The 17897-nt window shown below is 42.9% G+C and overlaps 1 protein-coding gene across 4 annotated transcripts in view; it reads right to left on the reverse strand.

The window, feature by feature from the left end:
• The window catches only part of LOC146354007 (ATP-binding cassette sub-family C member 3-like), a 102778-nt gene that overhangs the window by 71254 nt on the left and 13627 nt on the right, over positions 1-17897 (reverse strand). For all 4 annotated transcript variants that reach the window (XR_014788256.1, XM_084837943.1, XM_084837942.1 and 1 more), the window contains 4 exons: positions 7481-7657; positions 4479-4604; positions 2438-2575; positions 718-843 (listed from right to left, as the gene is read on the reverse strand). Coding sequence is in view for 3 of the 4 variants with exons in the window: in XM_084837943.1 (XP_084694069.1) it covers positions 718-843; positions 2438-2575; positions 4479-4604; positions 7481-7657 (567 nt within the window). In the remaining variant the exon portion in view is untranslated. The remainder of the gene's footprint in view (positions 1-717; positions 844-2437; positions 2576-4478; positions 4605-7480; positions 7658-17897) is intronic.

Consider the following 17897-nt stretch of genomic DNA (forward strand, 5'->3'; position numbering starts at 1 on the left):
CCAAAATCCCAAAGTTCATTCACTTCATTCTCCTGCCTCAGGATCCCCCCTGCTCCTTTTTGGCATGGAGCATTGCAGAGAAAGCAATTCATCTTTAATGAGGTACAGCCCTAATCAGGAACTGGTTTTACAGGAGAATCACTTTGAGGATGAAACGAAGGCCAGCCATGAAAACCTCCCTCCCACTTCGTCAAAACAGATCAGCATCAAGTCCCAAGCTCACACCTTGCACACCTCTGGCTTGGCAATTAGGGGTAGAGGGAGCAGGCATTCTTCATGGGCCTCCAGTTCCTGGTCTCTAAGATATGGACCTATCTGTAATGTACCGCAGAAACAGAATTCTAATCAGGATCACCAAGTAGGATGAGAGCCAGTGTGGCATAATGGTTAGAGTGTTGGACTGGAGCTTAGGAGACCCGGGTTCTAGTCCCCACTTGGCAATGAAGCTCACTGGGTGACTTTGGGCCAGATACCGGCTCTCAGTCCAACCTACCTCACAGAGCTGTTGTGAGGGAAAAAATCCAGGATATGAATGTAATAATAAACAGTAAACAAGGTAGAGTCTACATCAGATGTGGCTGGTATGCTCTGAGACACAGCCCAGGAAAAAGAGCTGGTCTGGACATGTCCCACATGTCCTTACATTTTTCTTAGCTGGGTTGTTGTTCCCAGCTAATGAGAATCTATAGGTAGTCATTGTGAGATGGTCTTACTTACAGGATCTAAATTCACTGGAGAGAAAAATGGAGGCTTCTCTTTAAGACATGAAAGAATCAACTCAACGAGGATCAGTGCAAAGTAGATATAAAAGGTGGTATTTCTAAATCTGTCTTCCATTTGATCCTAAAAAGAGACAGAAGTCAACAACCAATAAACATTGAAAACTGACTTCATTCAAGGCAAGGGGCAGAGAAAGGTTAATGAGGTCAAAACAGAAGATGGGTAAAACAACATATAAATAATACTGCCCATGGACCCATTCATACTGGATGAGCAACATGGCCAACAAATGTTTCTTTGATTAAATATTGGGGTAAAATACTGAAACTGCTTCCCTAGGACAGGGATGAGGGAAAAGATAATTAGAATTATGGAACAGATTTCTCAACAATAATATTCTGATGAAACTGAATAAAAACATGGAAGTGTGATGTGTGATAAGCTTTGATTTGGTGCCTCAGTTGTGTCCTACTGAAATCAACAGTGGTGTTTTCCCTCCTTTTGTGAGGGAGTATGGAAGATCCTGCTTTTGGGATTAGATTACTTTCATGTCTCTTCCAGCTCATATACTTTGGATCCCAGGACGACAGGGATGCGGGGAAAAGAAAAGCAGGGTAGACAGGGCTCTGGTTACATCCTAGACTGGTGTGAGCCAATATTCAACGCAAAGGTAAGCAAGCCCACATCAAGACTTTTCAACGGGGCTACCGTTGAAGAGCATTCAGAAACTTTAATGGGTGCAAAATGTTGCTGACAGGCATTCAGAACATGTCATTCCCATTTTTGTTTGATTTGCATTGGTTACTGGTTCCTTTCCAGGCTCAGTTCAAGGTGCTGGTGTTTGACTTTTAAAGCCTGAAATTTCTTGGCACCTAGGGACCACCTTCCTTCATATGTCCCTTCCTGCATGCTCCATTCAACATCCGAGGTCTTGCTCCAAGTGCCACTGCTGAATGAGACAGAGCGGGTAGACACTAGGAGCAGGGCCTTTTTGGTAGTGGCACTCACTTGGTGTTGAATGCCCTCCCTAAGGAGGTTTGCCAGGCCCCAACACTTTTTTCTTTTAGGCATTCAGCCAAGACATGACTGTTTCAGAAGGCTTTTAGTGTTTTAGTGCTGTTAGCTCCATGATTGATATTGTATTATTCTTGGCATTTGTTTTTTTGTAAATTTATATTTCATTTTTTAATGTATTGTATTGCTATTTTTATTATGTGAGCTGCTTTGAATTCACCTCACTGAGGAAGAACGAAAAGATAAATTAATTCCTGAATACGCTGATTTTCATTCACTTCAAGGATGCATAAAATGTGTCACCTCCCTCTCTCCCTGTCTTAACAGAGGAGCTCACAAAGATTTCAGGGATTCAAGTACCTCATGACCTTCCTTTCATCTTCCTGAAAAAGAGGAATCTCTTCTCTTGGCAGTGCACTGTCCCTGCACCTCCAGGCAGGATCAAAGTCCACTAGCTTGCCCTTATCTTTAATTAGCATCACTGTATGCTGCAACTTTGGTGCTCTGGAGGAGTCAGGCAGATGCCATTTACCCAACATACACCCACCCTTTACAAACCTGGACCCCCCTAGATCCAGCTCTCCTCCCAAACAGGGTATTAAATATCCCCCCCCCCCTCCAAAAGCCCTAACTTTGGGAAAATGTAACATACACAGACACACAAAACATCCCCCCCCCCCACACACACAAAGACAAAATTTACCTGAGCGAAAGTACCAATGATTCTGGATCGCAAAGGACCCACGGCACACAACACACACAAGAACCAGAAGACGATGAGAACCCCTGAGGACTGGGCACCATGAAGCCTCTCGTACTGGATGAGCAACATGGCCAACAACTGTGGAGAAAGAATATGCAGAACATGTGCAATCTGGCAGTGAAAGACCGCCCTCTGGGTCCCCAGCTGGTTTCAGAAGCTTGAACCCGGTATGTTTTATCTGTTGCTTTTGTGTTTGGCTTTTTACTTCCTAACCATCATTTTCCTCCCTTCTCAAAAAAAGCTTTGCCTCTATATTGGGGGTTGGACTCAATGGCCTTGTAGGCCCCTTCCAACCCTACTATACTATTCTATGATTCTATCAGGCAATAGTATATTTATACAAGCAAATAAGAAAACAGCTTCTTTTTCCTCCTAGAAGATATAGCAATTATAATATAGCAAGATATAGTCCGACTCAGATATCCCACATTTTCAAGGAAGACTCCATTATGCCACCACTAGGCTTTTAGGGGCTCACTAAAAATATTAGTTTTCTTTTGCCCCTGCACTCAAAAGAAAGATTCCATGTAGGGCAGGACAGGGGAAAGGGTCCCCCCCTCGGCCCATGTTCATATGCAGAATTCTCCAACACTAACTTTTAAAACATGCACAGGAACAGGGACTGTTAACTAGAGGGGAAAATATATTATTTAAGGATTTGGTCCCGTCTCACCCCTTCCCCAAAAGAGAAGTCTTTATGAATATTTTATTTTTAACTGCTTTTTAAAAATGTAGCAAATTCTTATTATTATTTCCTGCAGGATGAGGGTGCTATTTCAGAACTGCAAAAGTAGCACAATCCAAGCAAACATATTTGTCATCCTAGGACAGCAGGCCTGAGGATGCCACTGCTGCAGAAAATAAGCAGATGAGGAACAGCAAAAGCAGTTTGAAATTCACATCTTTTACCTCCTGTCTGTCTCCTCTACGCCAAACTGGAGGATATATGTCTGAAACAGTTCTCCCATGCCACCTCACCTTTCTTGTGGGACAAGGAAGAGCATAATGGATTCTCCTTCATACATGGGCAGAGCAATCTAAAGAGGGCAGGGGAGGGAGATGGCGCATCCACCTTCAAATGGATACTTATCCATTTGAATAACCATGCTGCATCAGCCACATTGGTTGCTAGTGCATTTCCAAGCCCCATAGCGGAGGAACCACCAAACCCCAAGCTCATCTGGACCTGCGCTAGCAGTGGGGAGGGGAGGGGCTAGAGGGAAAATAGATATGCTGGCTCCAGCGCTACTATACTCACCTCCAACCCCAATTCCAGGGCTGTGTTGCAAGAATGAGATAGCTTTGGATACAGTGGATCCAAAACCTTTCCAGACCCATCTCTGGAATCCCCTTTTTGCCAGTAGCAACTTTCGAGCAGTGAGGGTGGAGGGCCAATGGCAACAGGGGTTTCCACACCAGTAAGGAGGAGGTTTGTGAGGGCAGAGCTCCCTCTCTGCCCATCAACCTCCCTTTCCACAAGTGGAAAGGGAGATCCACACCATCCCTGGGGACCCCTCCCAATTGGGTAGTATCCAGAGGTATCATTCCGCAAACTCAAATAGCACTATCTTTCCATTGTGCAAGCTGTGGTGCATTATGCTTGTACAACCAGTTGTGCAAGCATAATGCATGTGTTGCACAACAGGTTGCACAAGCGTAATGCACAACCAGTTGTGCAACACACTTGCGCAAATGGACCTTTAGTTGGATTCTACTCCTGTGCACAGTTTGGAACCTAGTTTCCACTAGTGCAACATCATTGGCGCCAGTGGAATGACACAGTTGGACATTGCTCATGGACTGCAGCCTCAATTGTCTTTATTCTCTCTAAAAATTTGTTCAGTCCCTAACTGTTCAGCAACCATCCCTGGATTTCGAAGGGCTGCAATGCTTGAACTAAGGAAAGGACTTCACATTATATATTTATCATCAACATTGTCCCATGTAAGCAATAATTTCATCAAGAAAACGGTATACTAACCATTGTGATGCCAACAATTAAGGGTGTTACAAAATACACCGTCGGTGGTGTCCTGTTTTGAACAATTCCATGGAAAGCATAGAAGAGATTGGCCCAGCAAACACACCAAAGCACGAAAGCAAATACCTTTTAAAAAAGGAGAAAAAGAGAACTGATTCATCTCAAAGGTTAAAATGCCTCTCTCAAGTCTTAGTTCCTGGCAGTAAGATCTTTAAGCTACGATATGCTATTTTTTGTAGTTTGTCACACACACATGTATAGCTGAGGCCAATCAGAGCACACAGTACTGTGCTAGTCTAGAAAGACCCGTGGTCCGGCTCACATAAACTACGCAGATGTGCTCTGATATGTGGGATACCAGTTTTGTGCCAAGTTGACCCCTTAGGGCACCCACCTTAACCTGCATGCAGTTTGCATGCTGGACATAACGTTTCCATAGCATCCTACGTATCTTGAGCGCAATGTGCATATGTTCCATTCTCAAGACCAATACACTGCAAAATGATGGTGTACAAATTGCACGAATGAGGCCTAGTTGTGTTGGACTCCATTTTAAACTACAGATGGGTGAATCTGTCAAGCTTGATTTCACAATGTTTTCATTTGTAAGTTTGTTCCATCTCATTACGATTTAATTCTTTTTTTCATCTACATGAAAACTTCCATGGATTTTTTGTACACATTTTTTGGAAATATATATCTTTTGCATGCATCATTTTATGTGTGAATTTTTGTGTACACTTTTGCAATGGTCTTTTTAAAAGCAATTTTCTAATGAATAAAGTATTTGGGGGGCATTCACCACCACCACCAAAGATACACATTTTGTGCACATTTTTTGAAATAACTTTTTTTAGAGTACAGTTTTTTAACTGTACATATTTTTAGCACATTTTCCCCTCAAACTGCATCGCAAACATCAAAAAATGTGCAGTTTTTGATGGTAAACTTTGAATTTCTCGCCTATCCCTGTTTTGAACCCACTCAGCATGGTTTATCATTCTATTTCAGGGGCAGGCAACCTTTTGGACCCATGGGCACATCTGGAAATTTGAGAAACTGTCCTGGGCACAACCATAAAATGGCTGCCATGGTGGGAGGGGAGGGGCGGAGTGAGCATGGCTGGTCACAAAGAACAAGTAGCCTGCGCAGAGGAATTCGTGGGAGATTACGATGGCAGCAGCTAGATGTTCCCACTTCACTATGAAAATATAAAAATATTTTTAAATAAAAATTGGGAGTGGTCGGGTGTCTTGGCACCAAGGAAGGTGTCTGGGGGACACATTGGTGTCTGTGGGCACCATGTTGCCCACACATGTTCTATTTGTTGTGTTTTAGAGAAAGGAACCAAAAAGGCAAGGCAGGAGGACCCTGAGCAAAACTTAGCTCCAATATGCAAACTGCAGATGGGCCTGAGGGTAGCTGCACCAAGACAAGATAGGTGGTGTGACCCTGAACTCCCTACCTTTCAGTGAGTTTGAATGTCTGCATAAGGCTTATACAAAACAACCTGAAATCTCACCCACTGAAATCGTCATGACTTATGGAGTCGCGCTGGGGCTTTTGGTGAATTGCTACAGGCAGCCATGGTTTTTTTTAATGACCTGTGACCTGGTAGCTACACAGGCACACTGTCTCAGTACAGCTCTTTTACAAATCAATAGAGATTTAGGTATTGAGTTCAATAAGGGGTGGGCTGCATCCATAGTAGTCTATTAAACTGGATGGTGAATAAATTTAAATTATTGCAGTAACACAGGAGAGCAGTAAAATGGTTTTGTCAATTTGCTGCCTGTTTCCTTGACGAAATACCCAAATAACTGACTGAAACAACAGTATCTCAGTGAAGGTTGTATCGCAAAGATATTTCCTGAAGATAAGATTTTCCCCACTCCTTTAACTAAATGACCCAGGCAAGTCATATGAGGCTTTCTGCCCGAATCAAGAGATATTCTTAATTGTTGAGATGGAATACCTCCGTCACTGGAGGTCTTCAAGCAGAGACTGGACAGTTGTCTGTCAGGGATGCTTTTAACTGGATTTCTGCACTGAACAGGGGGTTGGACTAGATGGCCTAAATGGCCCCTTCCAAATCTACAATTCTATGATTAACACCAATGCCACTCACACAGAACACTCTTTTGCAGAGAATACTTCAGATAAGCATCCAATTAAAATCCATTCTGTTAATCTGTGGTTAACGGGACAATTAATTATATGACTGATCATTTCCAACCCCGAAAAGGAGTTTTAGTAGCTAAAACTGATAGCTGTACATGGTGAGGAAATGGGCAGCATACAGTGAAAGAAGGAGCCATAAATGTGCAGAGTCTGGGAGACCAGAACTCAAAGAATAATGAATCCAGCTAACTGTACAGGAAGCAAAAGCTTCCCAGCTTCTCCCAGCCCATCCAGAACCAGCTTGCTTCCTGAGCCTTTATAGAAGGGGCATTTCCAAGCCATCCCATTCTTGTAACACAGCCCTGGAATTGGGGGTGGGGGTGAGTACACCAGCCCTGAAGCCAGCATATCTATTTTCCCTCCAACCACTCCCCTCCCCTAACCCCCTGCTAGTGCAAGCCCAGATGAGCTTGGGGTTTGGTGGTTTCTCCACTATGGATTCTCCCTCCCCTGCTCTCTTTGGATTGCTCTGCCTGTGTATGATGGCGAATTATGCATTTTCAAAGCTGCTCCCTGCATTCACGAGAGGTAGGAACATGCTTTTAGAAACATGTAAGCCAAGAGACCTACAGATGTTGTCTGGTGAAGCTAAATTCCATGCTTCCAAGACGGTTTTAGCAGCACATGATGAACTTGTAGATGGTCATAGCCATGCCGCTGCATGACTTTCTTTTTAATGTAAAGTCTACGTTGAAGCTATTTCTGGCCATTTTCTCTCACTTGGCACCCAACTCGGCTCTTATCTGCAGTTTGCATGTCTATTTTTTATAAGGTTGCAGCTGCTTGGATAGGCTACTGTGGGGAGTTCTACATGATCTTACCGTTTTAAACCTGCTCAGCACAGACAGTACAATGTAGCCTCGATTGTTGCGTTTTAGATAAAAGAGGTAAAATGGCAAGAGGCACCAAAGATAGAAGCACGGGATCCATGCCAGGACAGTATTCTGGAAACATAGTGTTAGGTCCGGACTGTCAGTGTGCAGAGTAAGGTTGGGATCCTGTAGGGAGAAAAAACACACAGGGAAAATATGAGTGGATGTGCTGGGGATACTGGTGGCTCCAAAGCTCCACCATGAATTAGCAAGGAATTGAGTGACTTGACATGCTTTTACAGAGATGATGAGGCACCAGCTACCACAGCTCTTCCGTCCTTTGATCCTTACCATAATGCAGGAATTCGACACAGCAAGCCAATTTGTCTAACACAACCCAATACATTCATTCATCTCAGCCTAGCCTACCCAGTAATCTTCTGTCTTTTCATACTTTAGAGCAGCCTTCTCCAACCTGGTGTCCTCCAGATGTGTAGGACTACAACTTCTAGCATGGCTGGCTGTGAGGTGTTGGGATTTGTAGTCCAACACATTGGGGGACACCAGGTTGGGGAAGGCTGCCTTAGTTGCAAAAAATAAAATAAAAGCACTGACATGTGGCTGATAAGGCTCTGTACCTCCATCTCTATCATCACAGGGATTTCCACCCGCTGTGTTGGTGGGGGATCAGACAAGCTGTCGTTCACTCCAGCCTACCTTTGGAAGTCTTACTGAAGGCACATGAATAGGGGGAAGGAGACATTTCTCATTCTACTCAAGCCAGGTTATTTAAGATTCCCAGAAGGAGCAATCTCTTCCTTGTTTGATCCAGTGTTTCCTAATGCTGCACATGAATAGGAACCAGGCACTTCACTCTCAAACTTTTAAAAGTTTTCTAGCCCTTACATCACTGTCTGCTTGAACATGTGTGAGAAATCCCTGATGAAATCTTGAAAGCCAGGGGAGTAGCTGAATATGATATCTGTGCCCTACATTGCTCACTGCCTCTCCCTAGGACTGGCAGAACCAGAAAAACATGCAAAAATCAGACATTTATTTGTTTTATTCATGCTATGATGTCTACCTCACTTTTCTCTTCCAGCAGAGATACTCAAAATCCAAAGAGAAAGATAGCAGTAAAAAAAAAGTAATCTAAATCCTGAAGAAACATGATACTAAGCTAAAAGCAAAATAAAAAATAAAGGTACTCAAGGAACCAACTAACAAATGCAAGAAAGTTCCTTGTGGCACCTTCAAGATAAACAAATTTATTCTGGCATAAGCTTTTGAGGGCTTTACAAATAAGAACTCAAACACCAACAGAGTTAGGGTGCAATCCTATGTATGTTTAGATAGAAAAAAGTCCTACAACTCCCAGCATTCCCCAGCCAGCTGGGACTTGTAAGACTTTTTTCTGTCTAAACATGCATAGGATTGCATCCTTAAAAAGCTTGCTGGAAGAGAAGAGATTTTAAGGCACTAGCAGAACATCAATAAAGAGGGGCCACAAGGAGTTCCACATATGCAGTAGTGCCACAAGAAAGGCCCTCTCATGTGTTGCCAGCAATTATGCCTCAAAAGGGCCTTAAAGGAATGTATTCACTGATCACAAAAGACAGGCAGATTTATATGGGAGGAGACGGTCCCTCAAGTAGCTGGTCCCCAAACCGTTTACACTTGCTGAGTTTGCACGGGTCACAGAATGTGGTGTTTCTTGCCATGGCATTTGGCTGGCTGGGGAAACAGTATTAACTGCTTCTCCTCCTCCATCTTCATCATCATCCTCTTCTAGCAAAGCACAGACAAGCTCATCTAACTGTCTCTAATATCAGGGCATGTCTTCCTTCCCTCTTCGCCTTTAAAAAGCCTCATTTTCAGTTTCTCCACCAGGAAGCAGCAGCAGCAAAGTCGTTATTTGCTCTGACCATAAAAGTCATCACAAGGTAACATGAAGTTGCAAAGGCAGATTAAGAATGAAAAAAAGAAGCCCCTTGTTATCATAACAATCCGCTGCCATGTAACTGTAGAAAGCACACTGGCTGCTGCAAAGATAAAAGAGGCACATCTTTCAAGAACAGTTCCTATGATTTGATTAGAAAAACCTAACCACAACAACCATCCATTTGTTATTGGCTGGAGTCCTAGTCCTTCCTGTAAGGCAGGTGGTGCAAGTATTTCAAAATTCATTCCTTCTAAAGAGGACACTGCAACAGGTAAAGTGGAAGTCATCTCCCCAGCTGCATGTGGGAAAGACAAGCCCGGTGGGAGCCAGAGTATCATGGGACTCCTCTGTATTACAAACTCTAAGTAGCAGCTCATCAAGATGATCAACAGGGAAGGATCACAAGGAAGCCTCTTGGGTAGGTAGACACCAGTGAAGTAGAGGGAACCACATATGAACAGCACTCATGCGTGAGATGTTTCTGACCCACTCATGCATGAGATGTTTCTGATGTGGGATGAGATATCCCCAACGGATCTCATCTGACATTACACCATGGTGCACCTTTGGCATAAATGTACAGACCCCAAAGGCAATTGAATAGATCTCAGAAGTTGCTTTGTTGTCCATAGCCACCAAAGCTGTGGGATGGAGAGGGGCAGCAATTTTCTCTAGTGGCCCAGCTCAAGTGGTTCAGTTCCAAACAGCTACAATCATAAAGCATTGGAAACGGCATCATTGCTAAGCCAAAAGAGGACAAGGCAAGTCTAATGCAATGCCTACAGCTGAGCCATCGAAATCACAAACTCAAAGAGGATTTTTCTTCATTAAACAAGTAGAAAACAGTCTCAAAAAACAACCAAGAAATACATACAACAGTTTCCTCTCAGTCCTTTATCTTAATGGTTGGTGTATCTGGACAGGCAATACGTTAACAGACATTCACACAATAGTCAGGGTTAATATACTCCATGCTATTGACAGTCTGTTAGAACTGTTCAAAGACTGCAGTCACAAATAGAAGAGTGAGAGAAGACAAGAAAGACAGAAAGGTAGATGAAGGATCACAAAAAGCATCAAGTTCCAGCGGGGTAGCTGTATTAGTTTTGTTGCAGCAAGAGCAACAAAGAATTTTAGTGACACAGTCAAGACTAAAAATATATATATTAGCATAAACTTTTGTGGACTAGAGTCCATTTCATCAGACAGATGAGATGTTATGCTAAAATGCCATACACACACATATACACACACATGGTTGTTGGGGGTGGGGATTATAAACTGTGAGATTAGAGGGAAATGAAATGCAAGATATGTATAACATTGTTTCAGTGACTAAGCAGTGTTGAGGATAATATCCTGGCATTGATAAGCTAATTAATACCTGTAGTAGGATAAAAATCTGTTCTCTCATTTCAGGCCTCAAGTGAGAGAATTCGAACTTCCTGATAAAGCCTCATTCACCCTTTGAAGTTCCTTTCTTCCAGAATGGCCACTCTAAGATCAGTAACAGAGTGGCCTGGAAGGTCAAAATGTTCTCCCATTGGTTTCGGGTGCAGGGTGGCTTCTGCAAGGAGAATATGGTGAATGGTTTGGGAGCATTTCAATAATTAATGTCACAGTCCTACGCATGTTTAGCCAGAAAAAGTTCTACAACTCCCAAAGGAAAGCTGGGAGTTGTAGGACGTTTTTCTACATAAACATGCATAAGATTGCATCCTAAGAAAATTGAAATCAGGGGCACGCAGATGGGCTAATGAGGGTTGGAAGGGTAGAAGAGGGGAAGATGCTAGTAGACGAAGGGCTGCTTCATGTATTACGTTGGGAAAACACATATATTTCCCCTATACAGTGTATCTGACCACACACTCGCTGGATTGTCACCTTGCTGTGGTGAGTGGGCTTGTGTGTTCCAATGAACCCTGTGAGCGAAGCCATCAGGAGTTATGTACTCCCAGCAGGGACACTCATGGCAGTAACATCTAGGGGGAGGAACCAGACAAAGAATGATCCAAGAAAGTCCTCAACGGCAGAACAGGCGGAAGATTACAAGGTGTATGTTACAATGGCTGTGAAGGTGGATGAAGGCTGCAGCAGATAAAGGACTACCAATTGTCATGTTATTCATGCCTTTGGATTAGAGCCTTTTTCTGTGAAGACTGCGTGTTGATCATTGTGCACTGATCTCCATACATAAAACAAATTCACACACAGGCGTCTTCCAATCCACCCAGCAGTCAAAAGTCCCATGGCAATTGACGAATGGCAACGAGGGCAGGACTGTGAAATCCGGAAGCCCCTAGTCATGGACCGGCACATGGGCGGTGGATACAGACTCAGTTGCCCTAACTCAAGGACCAAGGCAGCTGAGTAGTTCGGCAGCTGTATCCATGACTGAGCAGTCCTATTTAGGTTCCACTCTGCTCACCCTGTATGGGGAGGGGGCTAGAAAAGGTGCCCTAAACATAGTCTGCCTCACTCCTCCCTGACTGGATTACCGCGTCCAGGGGGTCACCACTTAGTGGTCATAAAAGACAAATGAACATTGGAACATGGAATATACGGACACTGTTGGACAATACAAATAGTGAACGCCCTGAACACAGGACTGCCATCATTGCCAGGGAGCAGAGACGTTTTAACATTGATATAGCAGCACTCCAAGAAACCCCTAGAGCAGGAGAGGGACAAGGAAGAAAAAGGAGGTTATACCTTCTTCTGGAAAGGACTACCTGAACAAGAACGACGAATACATGGAGTAGGCTTTGCTATTAAAAATCTTATGAAGCTCTTGTCAGAAGTTCCTACTGGCATTAATGAACAACTCTCAATCCTTTGAATAAAACTCGCCAAAAACCAGCAGGCAACTATTTTAAGTGCCTATGCACCAACATTAGATGCTGATGAAGACATCAAAGAAAATTTTTACTCCCAGCTGGACACCATCTTATCAGAGATACCTAAGGAGGACAAAATTATCCTTCTGGGCGATTTCAATGCAAGAGTTGGGTGTGATTTTGATTTGTGGCTGGGGATCATTGGGAAAGAAGGAGTTGGCAATAGCAACCAGAATGGAATTTTACTTCTGACTCAATGTGCAGAGCATAATCTTGTTATTACCAACACACTCTTTCACCAGAAAAATAAATTTAAAACATCATGGAAGCATCCTCAGTCGAAGCACTGGCATCTCCTAGACTACGTAATTGTCTGTGCCAGAGATCGTTGTGATGTACTCCTCACTAGAGCTATGATGAGTGCTGACGACTGCTGGACAGTCCACCGATTAATTAATTCTACAATGGCCATTAAGATTGTCCCTCAATGTAGGCTCCAAGGAAGAAAACTAAGATGTAAAATCTACACCCAAGCCCTTCAAGATCCTATTAAGCGAGACTGCTTTCAAGCAACTCTCAAGGAACATCTATCTATGGAAACCCCTGAAAATGTCAAGGAACACTGGAATAAATTGAAGACCTCCATTATCGCAGCCTGTGAACAAACTATTGGATACCAAACTAGGAAACATCAGGATTGGTTTGATGAGAATGATAGGGAGATTGAATATATTATTGATAAGAGCCTTCCAAATATGGCAAAAAGACATCAACTGTGCCGCTAAGAAAAAAATCCACGCCAGTGCAAAGGCTGAGGTCCAAAGAACTAGAGAACTTAAGAGCTCTTAAGTGGTGGATACAGAAAGCTCAAGAAATCCAGCATCTTGCAGATGTCCATGATGCACGAGGCTTTTTTAATGCCACAAAGGCATTATGGACCAACAAATCATGGTACAAACCCCTTACACTCAATAGATGGTGCCAAACTTCTAAAGGACAAAGAGTATATTGCACTGCATTGGAAAGAGCATTATCACAACTTCCTTAACCATAACTCTATTGTGGCTGATGAGGTCTTCTCGCAAATCCCACAAAAACAAACCAAAGATGAGCTTGCAGTATCCCCTAGTTTGGAGGAAGTCAGTAAAACCATCAACCACATGAAAAATAATAAAGCTAGTGGACCCAATGGGATCCCTGAAGTCTTTAAAGAAGGTGGACCTGAAGCTACACAACAGCTTCACAAGCTCATCGAAAAAATCTGGATGAAGGGAGGAGATCCCAGCAGACTTCAGGGATGCCATAATTATCACTCTCTTCAAAAAGGGTGATAAAACAGATTGTGGAAACTATCGAGGCATCTCCCTTCTAGCTACGGCAGGCAAAATCCTGGCAAGGATCCTCGCAGACTGCCTTCTACCTATCTCAGAAGATATCCTCCCTGAATCCCAAAATGGCTTCCGCCCCTCCAGGGGGACAGTGAATATGATCTTCACTGCATGACACCTCCAAGAAAAATGCAGGGAGCAAAACCAACCCCTGTACATGGCGTTTATTGATCTGACTAAGGCCTCCGATACTGTAAATTGAACTGCTCTCTGGACCATCCTTCTGAAAACTGGATGTCCTAATAAATTTGTGAACATCTTGCGGCTCCTCCATGATGATATGACAGCAACAATCTTAGATAACAATGGCTCTCAAAGTGATCCATTCAAAGTGGGATCAGGCGTTAAACAGGGATGCGTCATTGCTCCAACCTTATTCGCTACCTTCATCGCTATGATTCTACACCTTGTTCAAGGGAAACTTCCCACTGGTGTAGAAATCATATATCGAACAGATGGAAAACTTTTTAATCTCAGTAGGCTGAAAGCAAAAAGTAAGGTAATTACAACCTCTGTCATAGAACTTCAATATGCTGATGATAATGTAAACTGTGCACATTCAGAGGAAGATCTCCAAACTATCCTAAACATCTTCGCAGAAGCATATGAAAAGCTCGGCCTCTCGCTTAACATAAAAAAACCCAAAGTGCTTTACCAGCAAGCACAAACCAATCCCTCTATAGTGCAATCAATCCAGCTTAATGGTGTGATGCCAGAAAATGTTGATCACTTTTCTTATCTTGGCAGCCACCTCTCCACAAAAGCTGACATCGATGCTGAAATTCAGCATCGCTTGAGCTCTGTGAGTGTAGCATTCTCCCGAATGAAGCGTAGAGTGTTCGAGGATCAGGACATTCGCAGGGAGACTAAAATGCTTGTTTACAAAGCCATTGTACTACTGACCTTGCTGTACGCCTGTGAAACATGGACCATCTATAAACACCACTTCCAGCTTCTCGAAAGATTCCATCAACGCTGCCTCTGAAAAATTCTGCAAATTACTTGGGAAGACAGACTAATGTCAGCATACTGGAAGAAGTAAAGACCACCAGCATTGAAACAATGATTCTCCAACATCAACTTTGCTGGACTGGCCATGTTGTTCAGATGCCTGATCATCGTCTCCCAAAGCAGCTACTTTATTCCCAACTTATGAATGGAAAACAGAATACTGGTGGACAGCAAAAGAGATTTAAAGATGTTCTCAAAGCTAATCTAAAAAAATGTAACATAAGCATTGAGAACTGGGAAGCTCTAACCCATGAGTGTTCCAACTGGAGGTCAGCCTATATTAAAGGCGCTATGGACTTTGAAGAAGCACAAGTATAGGGCAAAAGGGAGAAAGGAGCTCAACGGAAGGCACGTCAAGCAAACCCTCATCGTGATCGCCTTCCACCTGGAAACCTATGTCCTCACCGTGGGAGGCTGTGTGGATCTTCACAGCCATCTGTGTGTCTTCACAGCCATCTGCAGACCCACTGTTAAGACTCTACCCTTGGAAGACAAACTTACTCGGTCACAAGTGATCGCCATGATGATATCTGACCAGGAGCCAGGGCCAATTGGGAGGTCCCTGAAACACATACCCATGTTACACATGTTTCAATCATGTGCTTTGGAAGACTAAATGTTACATTTTTGTCATGTACTATGTTGGAACATGGTACAAATGCAATGCATCAAGCAGCCCTGTTTTTCTCCTTATGGTGAGCCCTTGGCCAAGGGCTGCATTTACATTTCACTGTTAACAAGTTGCTAAACAAGCTTAATGCAAACTTGCTGGTCAATGCTACAAATGCTAGTCTCTTGCTATCCCTAAATATAATACCAAATCTGCTCAGGAGCAATGGAATAATTTCTACACACTCTCACGCATTTTGGAGCAAGATCTCATGTTCCTGAAAAGGTATTTCTCCTTCACACACGCTCCACTGATTTCTAAATGCCAAGTGCTTGACTCATTTCCTTCAGATAATGGTGCACACAAAGAAATAGTTCTAGGTCACTGCTGGTAAGGACATTATATGTTAAGGCCTGAAACTGTATTCAATCAGCCTTGCTTATCAAAGGGGGTAACGAACAGTTCACTGACCACAAAAACAAACTTAAACGTAACCTTTTCTAAAATACTGTGTCCCTCTGTGTGTACATACATACATGCATATTTAAGACCATAAAGGAGGCATTGACTCTACAGTGATTTCTGTTATTTTGAAACCTGAAGCTTTTGTTTTCTCCTCCACCCCTGGCACTCAGCAATACATGTGGAAGCCTGCCTATGTGCATGGATCTAACTTGCTAGATTTGGGGTGTAATATTTATTGAGGAATGGAGGCAGGTTGGCAGAGGTTAAAGAAACCACGTATAGTAAAAGTTTGTCTATTTGCTCCTCCCACTTCAGTGCTCCAGAAAATCTGTTGTGCCTAAAATGTCACTGTCCCCGATTCTCACTGATGTGAATGACTGAACTGTTATAGAATTGTGTTAAAGCTATGGGAGTAGTGAAAGCTTCCTTTTAATTTGGGGCTCAGAAACACTGCAAACCAGCACAAAATAGGCACTGTTTGTTTCTATGGACATTTCTACATGAGGTTTTTATCCCACACCCTTACTGAGGTTTCTGCTTCTGGATTCTTTGTGGGATTAAGATCGGGATTAAGATCAGCTCCTTTTTTATGGGGTTTTTCTTTCTCTGCCTTTCTGTATATTTCATTATACAACCATGAGATGGCACTGTGTTATAGAAGAATAGTGCAATTACATGAGACTCTTATTCTGTCGTTTCTAAATAATACCAGACTTTCCTTGTTAGGAAAAAACCCTTGAATAATGGTTGCAAAGCATGGGAGAGGCCCTGGCTGCTGTGTAAAGGACCTGCAAACTACAGTGAGTGAATGATCATGAGCGCACAATAAAAGCCTCGTGTAGAAAGGCTCTATAACACCCTCATCATCATTATGCAGAGATGTGCATTGGCAATAAGACCGTATCAATAATGCTTGGATCATCAGCCCACCTGGCAGGTGATAGACTGATCTTGGCAGACAGATGGATGTGTCTTTGTCTTGCTAATACCGCAACCAGTGGGTATTGGGCACTTGCCAACACAGTATGCAAACAACCCCTTCAGCCTGGGTTCGCCTGACACAACATGCCACTGCAACCCAGGTACCTGCAGGCACCTGGCATGACACAAAAGCCCCTGCAGGTAAATTAAGCCATGGTGAGCTGTTGTGTAGTGTGAACCAGGTCAGGGACTCAAGCGGCTAGATTGGCCTTTTAACTTTAGTCCCAAGTGCCAAGGTTAATCAAATTGCATGCTAAACCTTAAGGAGAGCATTTGAAAGGATTAGAGAGTGGAAGAAATAACACAATTTGATGGCAAATGGCTACAAGGACTTAAGTGTGTACTATATGTGTACTAAGTGCAAAAAGATCTGCACCGATATAACCCAAATTTCATGCCAAGGTAAGGTGGATTTTTGCATCCTGTCAAGCAACATTTCATATATTCCATTACTTTGCTTCTGTTACACATGGACACTGAACTATGAAGCGCACCAAATCTTCTCCTTCGGACCACTGGCTATCCTACAGAGCTTCCCCATACTTCAGAAATTCCCCAAAACACATTACCCAACACTTCCTTTATTTATTTATTTATTTATTTATTTATTTTATTTCTATACCGCCCAATAGCCGAAGCTCTCTGGGCGGTTCACAAAAATAAAAAAAAAGGAATTTTCCTTTAAAAAAGAAGGTCAAGGTTCTCAAGACACTGAATATCTGCAATCAAAACCAAATAGCTGTGGCTTTTCTGTGCTTGTGCAGAACCGCAGGACAAATGCCATGCTGTGGGTAATCCGTAGTTAAGCCGTAAGTGACTTGATTCATGTGGGCTACTTACGCCTCTCCACCAAAGGGTACTTGTACGTTTATGGAGCATTATTCAGCATATGAATCACAAACCAATTTCAAAGTTTAGAACATCAAAATGTACTTCCTAAAATACTCCAGAGTATGAAATATAGAAAGATTATAGTCACAGAACACATTTCTGAAGCTTCATCATACACACACACACACACACACACAGAGCTGTGTGAGACATTGTACTCCCACATCTAAAACACGGTATTAATGTGCCTCATATCAACCGGTTATAAATCTTTTGCTTTATAGCTCACTGGATAAAGGCACATGTTTTTACTGTCACACAGGTTATCATTATTTGGATTTACTGGTCTGAACGTGTGCTT

The sequence above is a fragment of the Heloderma suspectum genome, chromosome 2, assembly GCF_057233095.1.
Source record: "Heloderma suspectum isolate Gila_16-S chromosome 2, 16-S_ref, whole genome shotgun sequence".
Classification (NCBI taxonomy): domain Eukaryota; kingdom Metazoa; phylum Chordata; class Lepidosauria; order Squamata; family Helodermatidae; genus Heloderma; species Heloderma suspectum.